The 13,018-nt window shown below is 37.4% G+C and overlaps 1 protein-coding gene across 1 annotated transcript in view; it reads right to left on the bottom strand.

Annotated features, from left to right (window-relative positions):
• Positions 1-13,018, bottom strand: part of stk17b (serine/threonine kinase 17b (apoptosis-inducing)) — a 113,504-nt gene that overhangs the window by 68,867 nt on the left and 31,619 nt on the right. Inside the window, exon 2 of the mRNA XM_039755893.1 lies at positions 5,419-5,631. Coding sequence (XP_039611827.1) covers positions 5,419-5,631 — 213 coding nt within the window. The remainder of the gene's footprint in view (positions 1-5,418; positions 5,632-13,018) is intronic.

Genomic DNA, 13,018 nt, shown 5'->3' with positions numbered 1-13,018 from the left:
CTGAAGCGTTGGGACAGTATAGAGGGGTTAGACGAGTCTAAGTGTGACAAAAGTTAAGGTGATCACAGAGCTGCTTCTCCTCAGACAGGCCTCGACCACCTGAGCGTGTCTCTCTTAGGTCAGGACCCAGGGGCACTACCACGGCGTACCAGTTGAATAACAATTATGTAGTGTACAACTATCAAGTTGTTGATGGCGATAAACAATATTTGCAGAGTTTTAACACGTTTTAATGTATGTCCATTTAAGAGAAGCATATTCTTTCAATTAAATCAGTCTTCAGCAGTGTATTCAATGTCATCAGCCATTTTTATCGTTTAACTTTTATTTTGACACGTCTGTGGTTCATATGCTATGTAACTTTGGGAATTAAAACACTGGCCTTGTTTTCTTTTTCAACTTACCTTTTAGGAAGGCATTAAAATTCAGCTTGTATTTTCTCATGTAGTATTTTGTTAAAAGTTCAAGTTTAAGATCATTCTTTAAGTTGAAACTATGCCATTCATTATTTTTAATTCCTTAATTCTACATTAAATTTGTGGTTCAGTGTGTATTTACTTCATGAATTATGAATTCATTTTATAATTACATTTTAATGTCAAATGCGATTAAATGTGATAAACTACATACTTTTACGTGAATAATTAATTCTTTTTGTAACCAATTCCCAGCCCAACAATTGATTTGAAGTTTCTCCTATATACAGGTATGTGCAACTAGCTGATAAAATGACTGGCTCTTTAAAACCTAAACCTTCAATTGTCGCATATAAGTGTGGACTCTGCTCCTTAAACCTACCTGGCTACAACATGCTCGACAATCCCAAAAAACTACCCAATGTCTAATATTTTACATACAGTTGCATTAGAAGTCGCTTAGGTTGTATTTACTGTATGTAGTATGAGTTTGTACAGTTTTTTTTGTTGTTACTTGCATTTACCAAGCAAAAGCATTAGTAAGAATTCTCCAGCACATGCAGTGTGCAGCCCAAAAAACAAAAAGAAAATAAAGTAATTCACTCAATTAATATTAATTTTATATGGGTGTATCCTGCTCTCCCTATAGTAAATCTAGGAAAATTCTGACTTTCTTTTTTTTTTTTTTTTGTAGACTGAATGTATCCGTCATATTTTATTAGCTGTGGTACCCAGAAAAGTTCCCAGTAGAAGCCAAGTCAATGGGCCTATGTACTATGTAACTAAGCACTTTTTTGTATTCAATATTTGTAATTTTTTTTTTTTTTACTAGGGATTAATATTATTAGTTCACTTGCGCCACTTACAGCTGAACCTGCTACATATAGTCCTTGGTGTTGTTGGTGCAAAAGAGACTGCAGCAGAACTTTGTATTCAAGTGACATTCAGTAATGTAACAAAGGTGATTTAAAATTGATTTATTCAAAGTTAAAAACTGATATAAATCTCAACTCTCCATTAGCATCTAGCTGAAAAATTAGTGCTGCCTCAGTATACAGTGGGTTTCAATAAATAAAATGAAGAAAACAAAAGTTACTAATTAATTTTACTCAATCAAAAGTGCTGTCCTGTTTTCTTATTACATTCTGAAAAGCAGCATCTCCATTAGCTGTAGAAAGAATGGAGCTTTAGTTCTATTTAGTCTTTTCATGCTTGTTTATATGCTGATCGTTGATTGGTATTGCAAACTTAAAGACGATATGTAGATAGACAACATCGCTGCCATTATCAAAAACACAAGGCTACGCACTGATAAAAAAGTAGTGTAATCAGTTTCTCTCGGAGTTATTGTCACATGTGACACACCACCAGTCTGCCAAAGCGGTTGACAACAAAGCAATTTTGTACCCTGTTTCTAACTGTGCTCGTTTCACTTCAGGGAACCCCCTTCCCCTGCTCCTCCACTTGTGCTCAACTCATGAAGGAGGAAATTCCCCCTCTTAAAATGCTGTCTGTGGCTCATCAAGGAACTTGAAAAGATAAAACTTGGTCCCAAGGCCATACATGTTGAGAAACACTGCTCTAAAGTAAACTTGCAGTCCTGCAAGACAATGAAATTGTTATTCCAAAGTTACTGAGGAAGAAAAAAAAAGCACAGCAGTTACTACTTTTGATGACATGCAACTCTTATCGATGGTCTTATTTAAATTTTGTGAGTGCTGATGAAATTGCTTGGAGTAATACACCGGCTGATGGGAATTACAGTCCCTACTTTGGCAGGTTGTTGATAAGGTAAAAAAGTGTCAGTAAAATACTGTATACTGTATTAAAAATGTATCATACTGGATCATTTGCATGAAAATGACAACGCTCACAGCCACCACACCTGGCATACACTTCCTAAACATGTCTTCTTTGAGCTTCACCGAGCTTTGCTCATTTCACTTTGCATAAACTGGCATGGGCGTTTTCTCTGTGAGATCACTATCAGCATTGTGGCGAAACGGGTGAGGAACACGGTCAATTAGAATGTCCCAGTTGCTAGAGCATTATTAATGACAAATATCAACAAATAAAAACAAACACATTTTGACTTTTTTTTTTTCTACAACATCACCAAATTTCAAAGCTGTCATGGCATTTTTGAGATTTTGGAATGTTTAGCTTTTTATTGTGGGTTTTTTTTTTTATACGGATATACAGTTAGGTCCATAAATATTTGGACAGAGACAACTTTTTTCTAATTTTGGTTCTGTACATTACCACAATGAACTTTAAATGAAACAACTCCGATGCAGTTGAAGTGCAGACTTTCAGCTTTAATTCAGTGGGTTGAACAAAAAGATTGCATAAAAATGTGAGGCAACTAAAGCATTATTTTAACACAATGCTTTCATTTCAGGGGCTCAAAAGTAATTGGACAAATGACTCAAAGGCTATTTCATGGGCAGGTGTGGGCAAGTCCCTCATTATGTCATATCAATTAAGCAGATAAAAGGCCTGGAGTTGATTTGAGGTGTGGTGCTTGCATGTGGAAGATTTTGCTGTGAACAGACAACATGCAGTCAAAGGAACTCTCCATGCAGGTGAAAGAAGCCATCCTTAAACTGCGAAAAACAGAAAAAACCCATCTGAGAAATTGCTACAATATTACGAGTGGCAAAATCTACAGTTTGGTACATCCTGAGAAAGAAAGCAAGCACTGGTGAACTCAGCAAAAAGACCTGGACGTCCACGGAAGACAACAGTGGTGGATGATCACAGAATCATTTCCATGGTGAAGAGAAACCCCTTCACAACAGCCAACCAAGTGAACAACACTCTCCAGGGGGCCGGCGTATCGATATCCAAGTCTACCATAAAGAGAAGACTGCACGGTGCAAGCCACTCATAAGCCTCAAGAATAGAAAGGCTAGATTGGACTTTGCTAAAGAACATCTAAAAAAGCCAGCACAGTTCTGGAAAAACATTCTTTGGACAGATGAAACCAAGATCAACCTCTACCAGAATGATGGCAAGAAAAAGTATGGAGAAGGCGTGGAACAGCTCATTATCCAAAGCATACCACATCATCTGTAAAACACGGTGGAGGCAGTGTGATGGCTTGGGTGTGCATGGCTGCCAGTGGCACTGGGACACTAGTGTTTATTGATGATGTGGCACAGGACAGAAGCAGCCGAATCAATTCTGAGGTGTTCAGAGACATACTGTCTGCTCAAATCCAGCTAAATGCAGTCAAATTGATTGGGTGGCGTTTCATGATACAGATGGACAATGACCCAAAACATACAGCCAAAGCAACCCAGGAGTTTATTAAAGCAAAGAAGTGGAAAATTCTTGAATGGCCAAGTCAGTCACCTGATCTTAACCCAATTGAGCATGCATTTCACGTATTGAAGACTAAACTTCGGACAGAAAGGCCCACAAACAAACAGCAACTGAAAGCCGCTGCAGTAAAGGCCTGGCATAGCATTAAAAAGGAGGAAACCCAGAATCTGGTGATGTCCATGAGTTCAAGACTTCAGGCTATCATTGCCAGCAAAAGGTTTTCAACCAAGTATTAGAAATGAACATTTTATTTCCAGTTATTTAATTTGTCCAATTACTTTTGAGCCCCTGAAATGAAGGGAGTGTGTTAAGAAAATGCTTTAGTTGCCTCACATTTTATGCAATCTTTTGTTCAACCCACTGAATTAAAGCTGAAAGTCTGCAATTCAACTGCATCTGAGTTGTTTCATTTAAAATTCATTGTGGTAATGTACAGAACCAAAATTAGAAAAACTTTGTCTCTGTCCAAATATTTATGGACCTAACTGTATCAACATGTCCTTTCGTGATTGGATACCTACTGTCCTAGATGTACCATTCTGTCAAATTTCAGCTTTTTAGCTAAACTTGAAACAGTTTTTTGTTCAATGACAGAGTGAGAGTATGTTGCATTATATTTAGATCTGAACCAATGTTTCAGCACAAACAAAGCTTTGCTTTGTCACCTACAGACTAGACCACCAGACCTTTACCATATGTATGACCTTGTTAGAAATATTCATTTCAGTTGGTCCCCTAGAATTTCAGGGGGTTTAATCCACAGCTGGTACATACCAGATGAAACTAAACAAACTGGGTGGGTCTGGAGACTATAAATCGGCTTGGTTTGAGTGTGTATTGTGGTGTGTGTGTCTCTCCTATGGTGGTCAAGCTTTCTACCTAAGGTTCCCAGGGCTGCAAGGATGGTCTCCCACACTCCACAGACCCATATTGGATTAAACAGGTCAGAAAATGAACAGAAGAATGATAACATGTCAGAAATAAGCTATTGGGTGTAAACATCTTACTTAAGAAAACCTTGCAGGCCTCAAAGTCCTTTGAGTTGCATTTCCGACAGAGAGGATGGGATGAAGTAAGGCAGATATACTCCTTTCTGCAGGATGATGCTATTTTCACTAATTTCCCATGCAAAAAGATAATATAAAAAAAGTCTTATCTGTTATATGTGCCTGCTATTATTGTATTTGTGATCTTTTTCAGATGAGGGAGGGAGTCAAGGTTAAAAATCATTCCCAAAGGCATCAGTATCCTTTGTCCTGTGGCCAGAATGTGTATTTAAATAAACAATTGCTCTGATAATAGCATGGCAAACAAGTTCCATGAAGTCATATTTTCAGCCCTGCCCTTGTACATTTTAAAGGTTTTATCAGTCACGTGATTAGCCAGTGAGTGGCCTCCTCCACCCTACTATAAGCGAACACCATTACTAAACAACAAGAGGCAATGGACACAGTGACCGCTAAAGGAAGCTTAAGCAGACTTTGCCAGTCAGGAAGTCGCCTATTAAATAGCCTGCAAGGCTACAAAGATTATTTTGCAGGCATCCCCAAGAAACTCAATTATATTTCCTTCACTACATCAGCCTTGGCTTGATCTGCTAGCTTATAGCATCACTTTGATGTCTGAAAAAATAAAAATGTTTTTAATATAAAGGATTATAACTTTCAAAACTTACTATTCTAAAACCAGGATGATTTCGTGGTCTGTTTCGTACACTTCATGCAGACTGATGATTCGAGTGTTCCACCGTGCCATTTCAAGTATCGCCACTTCATGGATGATCTCTGCTCTGCAGTCACGGCCTCTCCGCCGCTTCTTCAGGAACTTGGCAGCGTAATCTTTTCCTGTCGACTTCTCTATACATCTCTTCACCACAGCAAATTTACCTCTAGAATTTAAAAAAAAAAAGAGAGCAAGCAGAGTCAGCAAACAAGACAGACCTAAAAACTACCCATTATGAATAACAAGCATTAAACACCAATTTAAGGATTATCTGGAACACTGTAGCCACTTTTAAAAAATGTGATATCCTCAAGGATTTCTTTTGCTGTTCTTGCACAATGTTTTTGCCCACAGATTTTATCATGTAGCCACTGCTTCTCCTTAGCTAGAACAAGACCCATCATGTATGGCAGCATCCTCTAGGTCTTGTGAACACCACACATTTTTATCAGCTTACTGGATAAGATAAAATAAGATGTTGGTCAGAGGACACGATGCTGGTGTATTTAAAACTTCAAAGTGGCACAACACTGGTGGCAAAGACCATCTGCTCAGGAATTTGCAAAAGGTGATGCCCCCTCTTAGCTGCTCATCCTCGCCAAGACGGCTCAGCAGGACTCAAAGTCTACCACTGTAATAAAGGAGCTCTCCTGGCTGAGAAGTCAGTTTTGTAATCCCAACGTTCCAATCAAGTCCTATTGCATCTCAGGAAGGATTTCTTTTCTTCCTCTACATTTACTTCATGCCTTGACGACACTGTCATGTCTAGAGGCAAGGTGACTTAACTGAGAAAACTTTGAAGATGAAACCACAGGGATAACAGCGCAGTCAAGGTTACCATGAGGCCCTACTACCTCACTTAGCCATCCTGCTCCTAATTCAGACCAAGGTATTCAGTTCACTTCAAACTAGTCTTATATACAATGCTCTTCAATGAAGACAAGCAGAGAAAGGGCACACACAGAGAGGAAAAAACACAACCTTGCTACCTTTAAATACAAGAAGACACGTATCTATGAAAAGGAGCGTGAATTTTGGTTAAGCCATGATGCAGATCATGTTAAGAGAAATGTGACAAATTTGCAAATGCGTTCATCTGCACACACAACTTAAACAGCACGACAGGCGGCTATTTTAACATTTAATGCTATATAAAATAACTAACAGTTTAATTGAGACTGAGGAATTCATGAGTGTTATTGTGGGCACATACTGACATCCTGATACATTCACAGACAGACCACTGTGAAAGGGACAAAATTGTGTTTGGGGAAGCATTAACACTAGAATTACCAGAGCCTACGAAAAAACTCGCAGATCCAGCCCACCTTAAATCCGTTCGCACCTCTCCGCCAGCGTCTTTTGTCCTATAAATGTGCCGATAAAGACAAGCAGCAAGCAGCCTGCTATTCCATCCCCCCACCGCCGCAGAATGTGCAAAGTTCTCCCAGCTCATGTCTTGATTATCTGGAAGTGAAGTGCTGGAGTTTTAGAGTTGAAATAATAGATAGTTATTTGAAACACAAGCATTTCACGTTTGTTCCGTTTCTACAATAATCTGTGTAAACACATTGGTAAAACAGAAATGTTTTTCATATTTTAATAGTAAATGACAAAATGTAGGCATAAACTATATAATGTATGAAGCCTGAAGTCCAAAGATCAAATAAACACTTTCACAAAAGGTTCAAGGACGATACAATAGCTTCCGTGGCATAGCGGTAAGATTTGCTGAGTTGTAATCAAGAGTCCCCGGTTCGATCCCGACTGCCTACTATATTTGCCATTTTCAGTAGTGAGCTGCTCTTATTGTTAATATTATACAATAAACACATACATTTGGTTTGAATCTGTAACAGACAGTGTACATTTATAGCACTTGTAAAAGTTACCGTTTTTTTTACTTTTATTCTCTCAGTCACGATCGCGATACATACTACCGCCCTAGGGATCTAATACTGTTAGTTTTTATTTGAAACTGGGAATAACTGTAGATGTGAGTGGTGTTTTGAGGCAATGGAACTGGACATTCTCTGATCTGGAGGGAGAAAAGCCGACACAAAAATGCAGGTGAGTCTGCCTTCTTCGTATCTCACTGTCAGTTGATTTTTTTTTTTTTTATTCAGTTTTATTGAGTGTTCCTGTTCACGCTGAATTAGTATGCACCTTACAGTCCATGATGTCCAAAAAAAAAAAACCACAGACATAGGTATATATATTTGGAATTATTCATTTTATGACGTGTATAGTACATTTCGGAAAACACTGTGGCATGGATGCATATTCATATTATTCAAATTCATTCACGTAACATCTTGCGCTTGTAATCAATTAACCGTGTGTTTTTTCTTTCCCCTGATCTTACCAGGCCCCATGTTGCTGTATGGTGCCGTTTCTTTTGTACTCCAGGACATGCAGAGGAAAGAATAGTACAGAGAGGTCAGTTCAGTGCTATATGCAATCATCAAATTCAAATGTTAACAGTTCACATACACGCAAGGACCGTCCTTCCTATATTTACATGTGTACCTGTTGCAATGTGCACACTTCTCAATATGCTGTGGTTTCTATTACACACCTGAAAGAAAGAGACAATATATGTGACACTTTGAAGAAATCATTTTATGGTCTGAATAGTACCAATCAGAAAACATCATCGCACTAATGCAATATTATTTGAAAATGAACAGCATCAGATCGGGTGTGAATTTACGCTGGCGCTGTTACTTAGAGTCAGATCAGGAGGGGTGGGGTTGGGTGGATGTGTACAGCGTGATCATGATTGACAGGATAAAACTGAAAAAAGCTAACTTTTACAAGTACAATAAATTTATACCCAATGTCCCATATATTTGTCTCATGCAAGTGGCCTGCTGCTTGTGCTATAACAAGCTTGACCTGGCAGCGATCAACGCATATGTACTGTGCAAGGCATGCACGGGGCCACTGAGAAAAGAACAGTGTTCATGGCTTCCCTTGCAGAGCAACTTTGTCGTCACATTTTATTAGAAAAGGCATTGGAAAAAGAAAAGGAGGATGCAGCATCGACAAGCTTCTGTTCCAAGACAGCCGCTTACCCCAGGAAAGTAAACTGAGTCAGTTTCAAGTGCCCTTTCAATGTAATAGGAACCAAGACACAGAGAGAAGTGTGCACATTGCAACAGGTACACATGTCATAAATGTAGGAAGGACAATCCTTGCGTGTGTGTGAACTGTTAACATTTGAATTTGATCATTGCATATAGCGCTGAACTGACCTCTCTGTACTATTCTTTCCTCTGCGTGTCCTGGTGTACAAAAGAACCAACACCATACAGCAACATGGAGACTAGCAACATCGGGGGAAAAAAAAAAAACACGCGGTCACTGATTATAACCGCAAGATGTTATGTGAATGAATATGAATAATGTTGCATCCGTGCCACAATGTTTTCCGAAATCTACTATACACGTCATAAAATGAATAATTTTCATTTTCAAAACAGTTTTGTTAAGGTAATTATATAATAGTAGGGGGGCCCCCAGTTGCAGCCAGAATATTAGTAAAATTTGTAAATGTACAAAAGAAAAATGATTATTTATTGGAGTGAAAAATAAAGGAATTCTATAAATATGTAAAAGAAAAATTAATTATTTTTTAACGGAGTAAAAATCATGAAATAAAAATAAAATCTTTACTCTCTTACCAATTGGAGTATTCCTGTTAAACTTAGGTCCATTATGCTTGATGAGTATTTATAAGAGACTAAATAAACTATTTGCTTTAACTGACAAAAACCAGGACTTTCTTGATATTTTAGTCTATAATTTAAAAACGGAATAAGAATCTGAAAATCTAACAACATCACATCAAAGTTTGATAAATTCTGAAAAGAATGATATCAAACATATATATGTAGGTTTTAAAGTAAGCCCGAGTTAAGCGTGACATAAAATCGTTGCACTTTTAGGCTTAGGATTTAAAATTTTATATATATATATATATATATATATATATATATATATATATATATATATATATATATATATATATATATATATATATATATATATATATATATATATATATATATATATATATATATATATATATATATATATATATATATATATATATATATATATATATATATATATATATATATATATATATATATATATATATATATATATATATATATATATATATATATATATATATATATATATATATATATATATATATATATATATATATATATATATATATATACACACACACAGTATATACAGTAGATTAAATGAGCAACATATGCATTTTTGCAGTGCCTAAACTAAAGGGTTACTCAATTTTTAAATATGTCCTCTTGGAAAAGATTGATTTCAATAAGAAAAGCATAAACCAAAAGTGTTTTATATGAGGTCTCATGCAGTGGCACAAAAACTGTATTTGGGAGAAAATGTGTTCTCTGAAATTTGGCTTCAGTCAAAGTTTTAGGTGCATCACTATATATGAGAGTTACTCTTGACTACATAAAAAGGCAAACAAGAATATAATTTAAAGCAATTTCCAGAGACAATACTATAAATGGACTCAGTTCTGCAAGTGTAAAGCACCAGTGTAGGCAAGATATTTTCTTAAATTTATAGAAAGCACTTAACCTTAGAACACCATTTTGCACGACAAATGCATAAAATACCAAGTTTGTGAAGAAATTATAAAAAATAATGCTAAACTCATCCTTTAATTCAATAAAAGACCGTCATGTTGTTTGCTTTTTAACTTTTTGCTCATTACAAATTACCGTTATCTGTGTCACTCAGTTACTCCTTAGGGGCTCAGTTCACAAACTACAAGATGCCCAGGGCTTGTGTTCTTGCTGGGGGCACAGGGCACCACAACTACATATAATCATCCATCCATTCTCAATGCTTTAATTTTAATTCTGAGTCCTATTCTGAAAGAATAGAATGCATTGCAAGAATCTGTCCTGGGGAGCCACTTGATGCCAGGGCAAAAAGTTACTAGTTAGTCTAGCATGTATATGTTCAGGATGTGGGAGAAAACCAGAATACCTATAGAAAAAATAATGAAGACATGGGGAGAACATGTCAGTTCCACAACAGACCAGGAGGATGTCAGGCTGCAGTGTTAACCAATGTACTGCCAAGCCACTCCATGGTGCAGTACATTTTCTATTCTTTGTTTATGATTAATTTTATTAGACCTAAACTAAAGACTTCAATAACTTGGATGGTCCCAGACTGTCCGTACCACATGTGCAGGTTTCTCCTAGGTTTTTCAGATATTTTTTGAATATAGTTATGCCACCTTGATAATTTCACTCTAACTACACTTATTTGTCACAAGGCAGTCAGCAGCCCCTTTCATATACTATGGCCGCCTACTCAATAGCAGCTGCTCCCAGTTAGGGAGTGTTTTTATTTTTTTATTTATTTATTTTCAACTATGTCACACCAACAGTTAAGGGAAATAAAGCCAAGTGTACAGTCAGGGAAACCCCAGGCGATGACGTGTTCTCTTGCGTTAGTCTATGGGACTCCTGGCAATGTAAAGATAAGGAGCCCTAGAGAGTTGCTGAGGCTTTGTCAATCAAAGAAGAAAACAAACAACAGCCCTGATAACTCCACTTTACACGCCTTATACATTAAAGGCATGTAACCAGTTTTGCTTCAGAGGTTGAATGTACAGTATTTGGTGTTCTTTATTAAGGACGCACGCTGTCTTCATTCAATTGCTTGTTCCACTTGGGAGTACTGGAAGTGAAAATGGCCAAAAGAGGATTAGACATCACCTATTAGGCCTCCTAGCCATGACAGAGTAACAGGAGGCTACTCCTGGATTGCAGACATATATAAGTAGATGGCTGCATGCTTCCTAAAGGGTCGGGAATTACCTGGAACCGTTGATCGGCCAACTGGTTGAGACCCTGGCGGAAGTCAAGGTTTTCAACATAACTCACACCGTAAATTATTCATGCTTGTGTAAAACATATCGGGCAGCACCATAAAGTGTGCAATGAAGTACACTTTCAATACACATGCACATGAGTGAACCAGGTAGTGACAATCTCACCCGTCATGGAAGTGGACAAAGAGTAGAGAAGTCTGCCATGATTACTGGCGAGACAGGAACAGGAGGAGGAGAATGGTAGGACGGGGACAGAATATTAGATATATTAGGGAGACGGACTCTAAAGTGGTGCGTGTTTTTTGTTTTATCATCACGTAACCTGTGTACTGTACCTCCCTGGAACCCTTGTGACTGGGGAGGGTGGTGTCTGGGGATAAATTTAAGTGACAGGCTTGCTTGAGGTCACTCTTGCTGGTCATTAAACCAGGTTTCTTTCTCTAATCTGGCAGCTCACTCATCTAACAATTCCTGAATAGAGTTTGCATTACTGTTGCCCACACCAGCAGGGGTCACCATTTATATTCTGTAACAGATTCTTGGTTCGAAGGCAGTGCTAACAATCCATTTTCTCGAAATGTCACTGGAAACTCTTACGTGACTTGACCATAACAATTACAAAAGGATGTGGCTTAAGGGCCTTGCGTTTTCCCAGAACCGTAAGAAAACAAAAACCAAAACAAATTCTACCCCTAAGCACTATATGTTATGAACAGTTAAAGCACAATGACTGGGGGATTGTTAGTTCTTTAACACAGAGCATTTAAATGTCAAACTATTGGGGTTGAATACTGTGCATTTTTATAAAATGTGGTTGGTTATATTGTTTTTCAAAACTGCCTCATTATACAATTTGCAGTTTCCATTTTTTTATTTCGCTTATTTTATTTTAGGTTAGGCTGGTAGAATTACATTCTGACTGGTTCTTGCCTTAGGGCCCCTCATGCCCCTGTACTGGAGTTAACTGGTTAGTAAAATCAATTGGATGAATAGTTATGAACGCCTCAACCACATACCTGTCAGAAAAATGCAGCATCCCAGGTCTGAGCACTGCAGCTTTGCCGCCAAGACATTGGGCACTAAAGCCGAAGGGTATGAGCTCAAATAGCAGTATGCGCCCTGGGCAAGTCACTTCATCTATTGTTGCTCAACTTGTAGATAAAAGCATGAATAAATAATAATGTAACATAAAACTGGATACCCTTAAGGGAACATGGTGTATGACATGATCAGTCTAGTCAATTGTCTCAGTTTATGCAGTCAGGTAAAACAATTAATACTAACCTACTACACTAGCTTACATACCCTCTATTCTCTTGGTAAAATATCCAGTTTCTTTTCATGTGTGATTTAAACGCTCTTCATGTTTCAGTTTCACTTTACTTCATCCAACCTTACAGAGGCTTTTTTTTAGCGATTTCTAGGTTTCAGAATTATTTTCCTGCAGCCTCTTATATGCGTAGGTCTGGCATTTTGGTTACTTATTTTTTTATTACAATCTATATATGGTATGCATTAATACAAATGATTATTAATTGTATTTACAATAAGGGAAACATTACCATATGCATGGAGTATAGTGAAAGTTTTACTTATGTTTGACCAATGTGCTGCTACTACCTCATCCATCCATCCATCCTCT

Source organism: Polypterus senegalus, chromosome 6 (assembly GCF_016835505.1).
Source record: "Polypterus senegalus isolate Bchr_013 chromosome 6, ASM1683550v1, whole genome shotgun sequence".
Taxonomy (NCBI): Eukaryota; Metazoa; Chordata; class Cladistia; order Polypteriformes; family Polypteridae; genus Polypterus; species Polypterus senegalus.
Note: the sequence above shows the minus strand (reverse complement) of the source record. Positions and strands in the feature narration are given on the sequence as shown.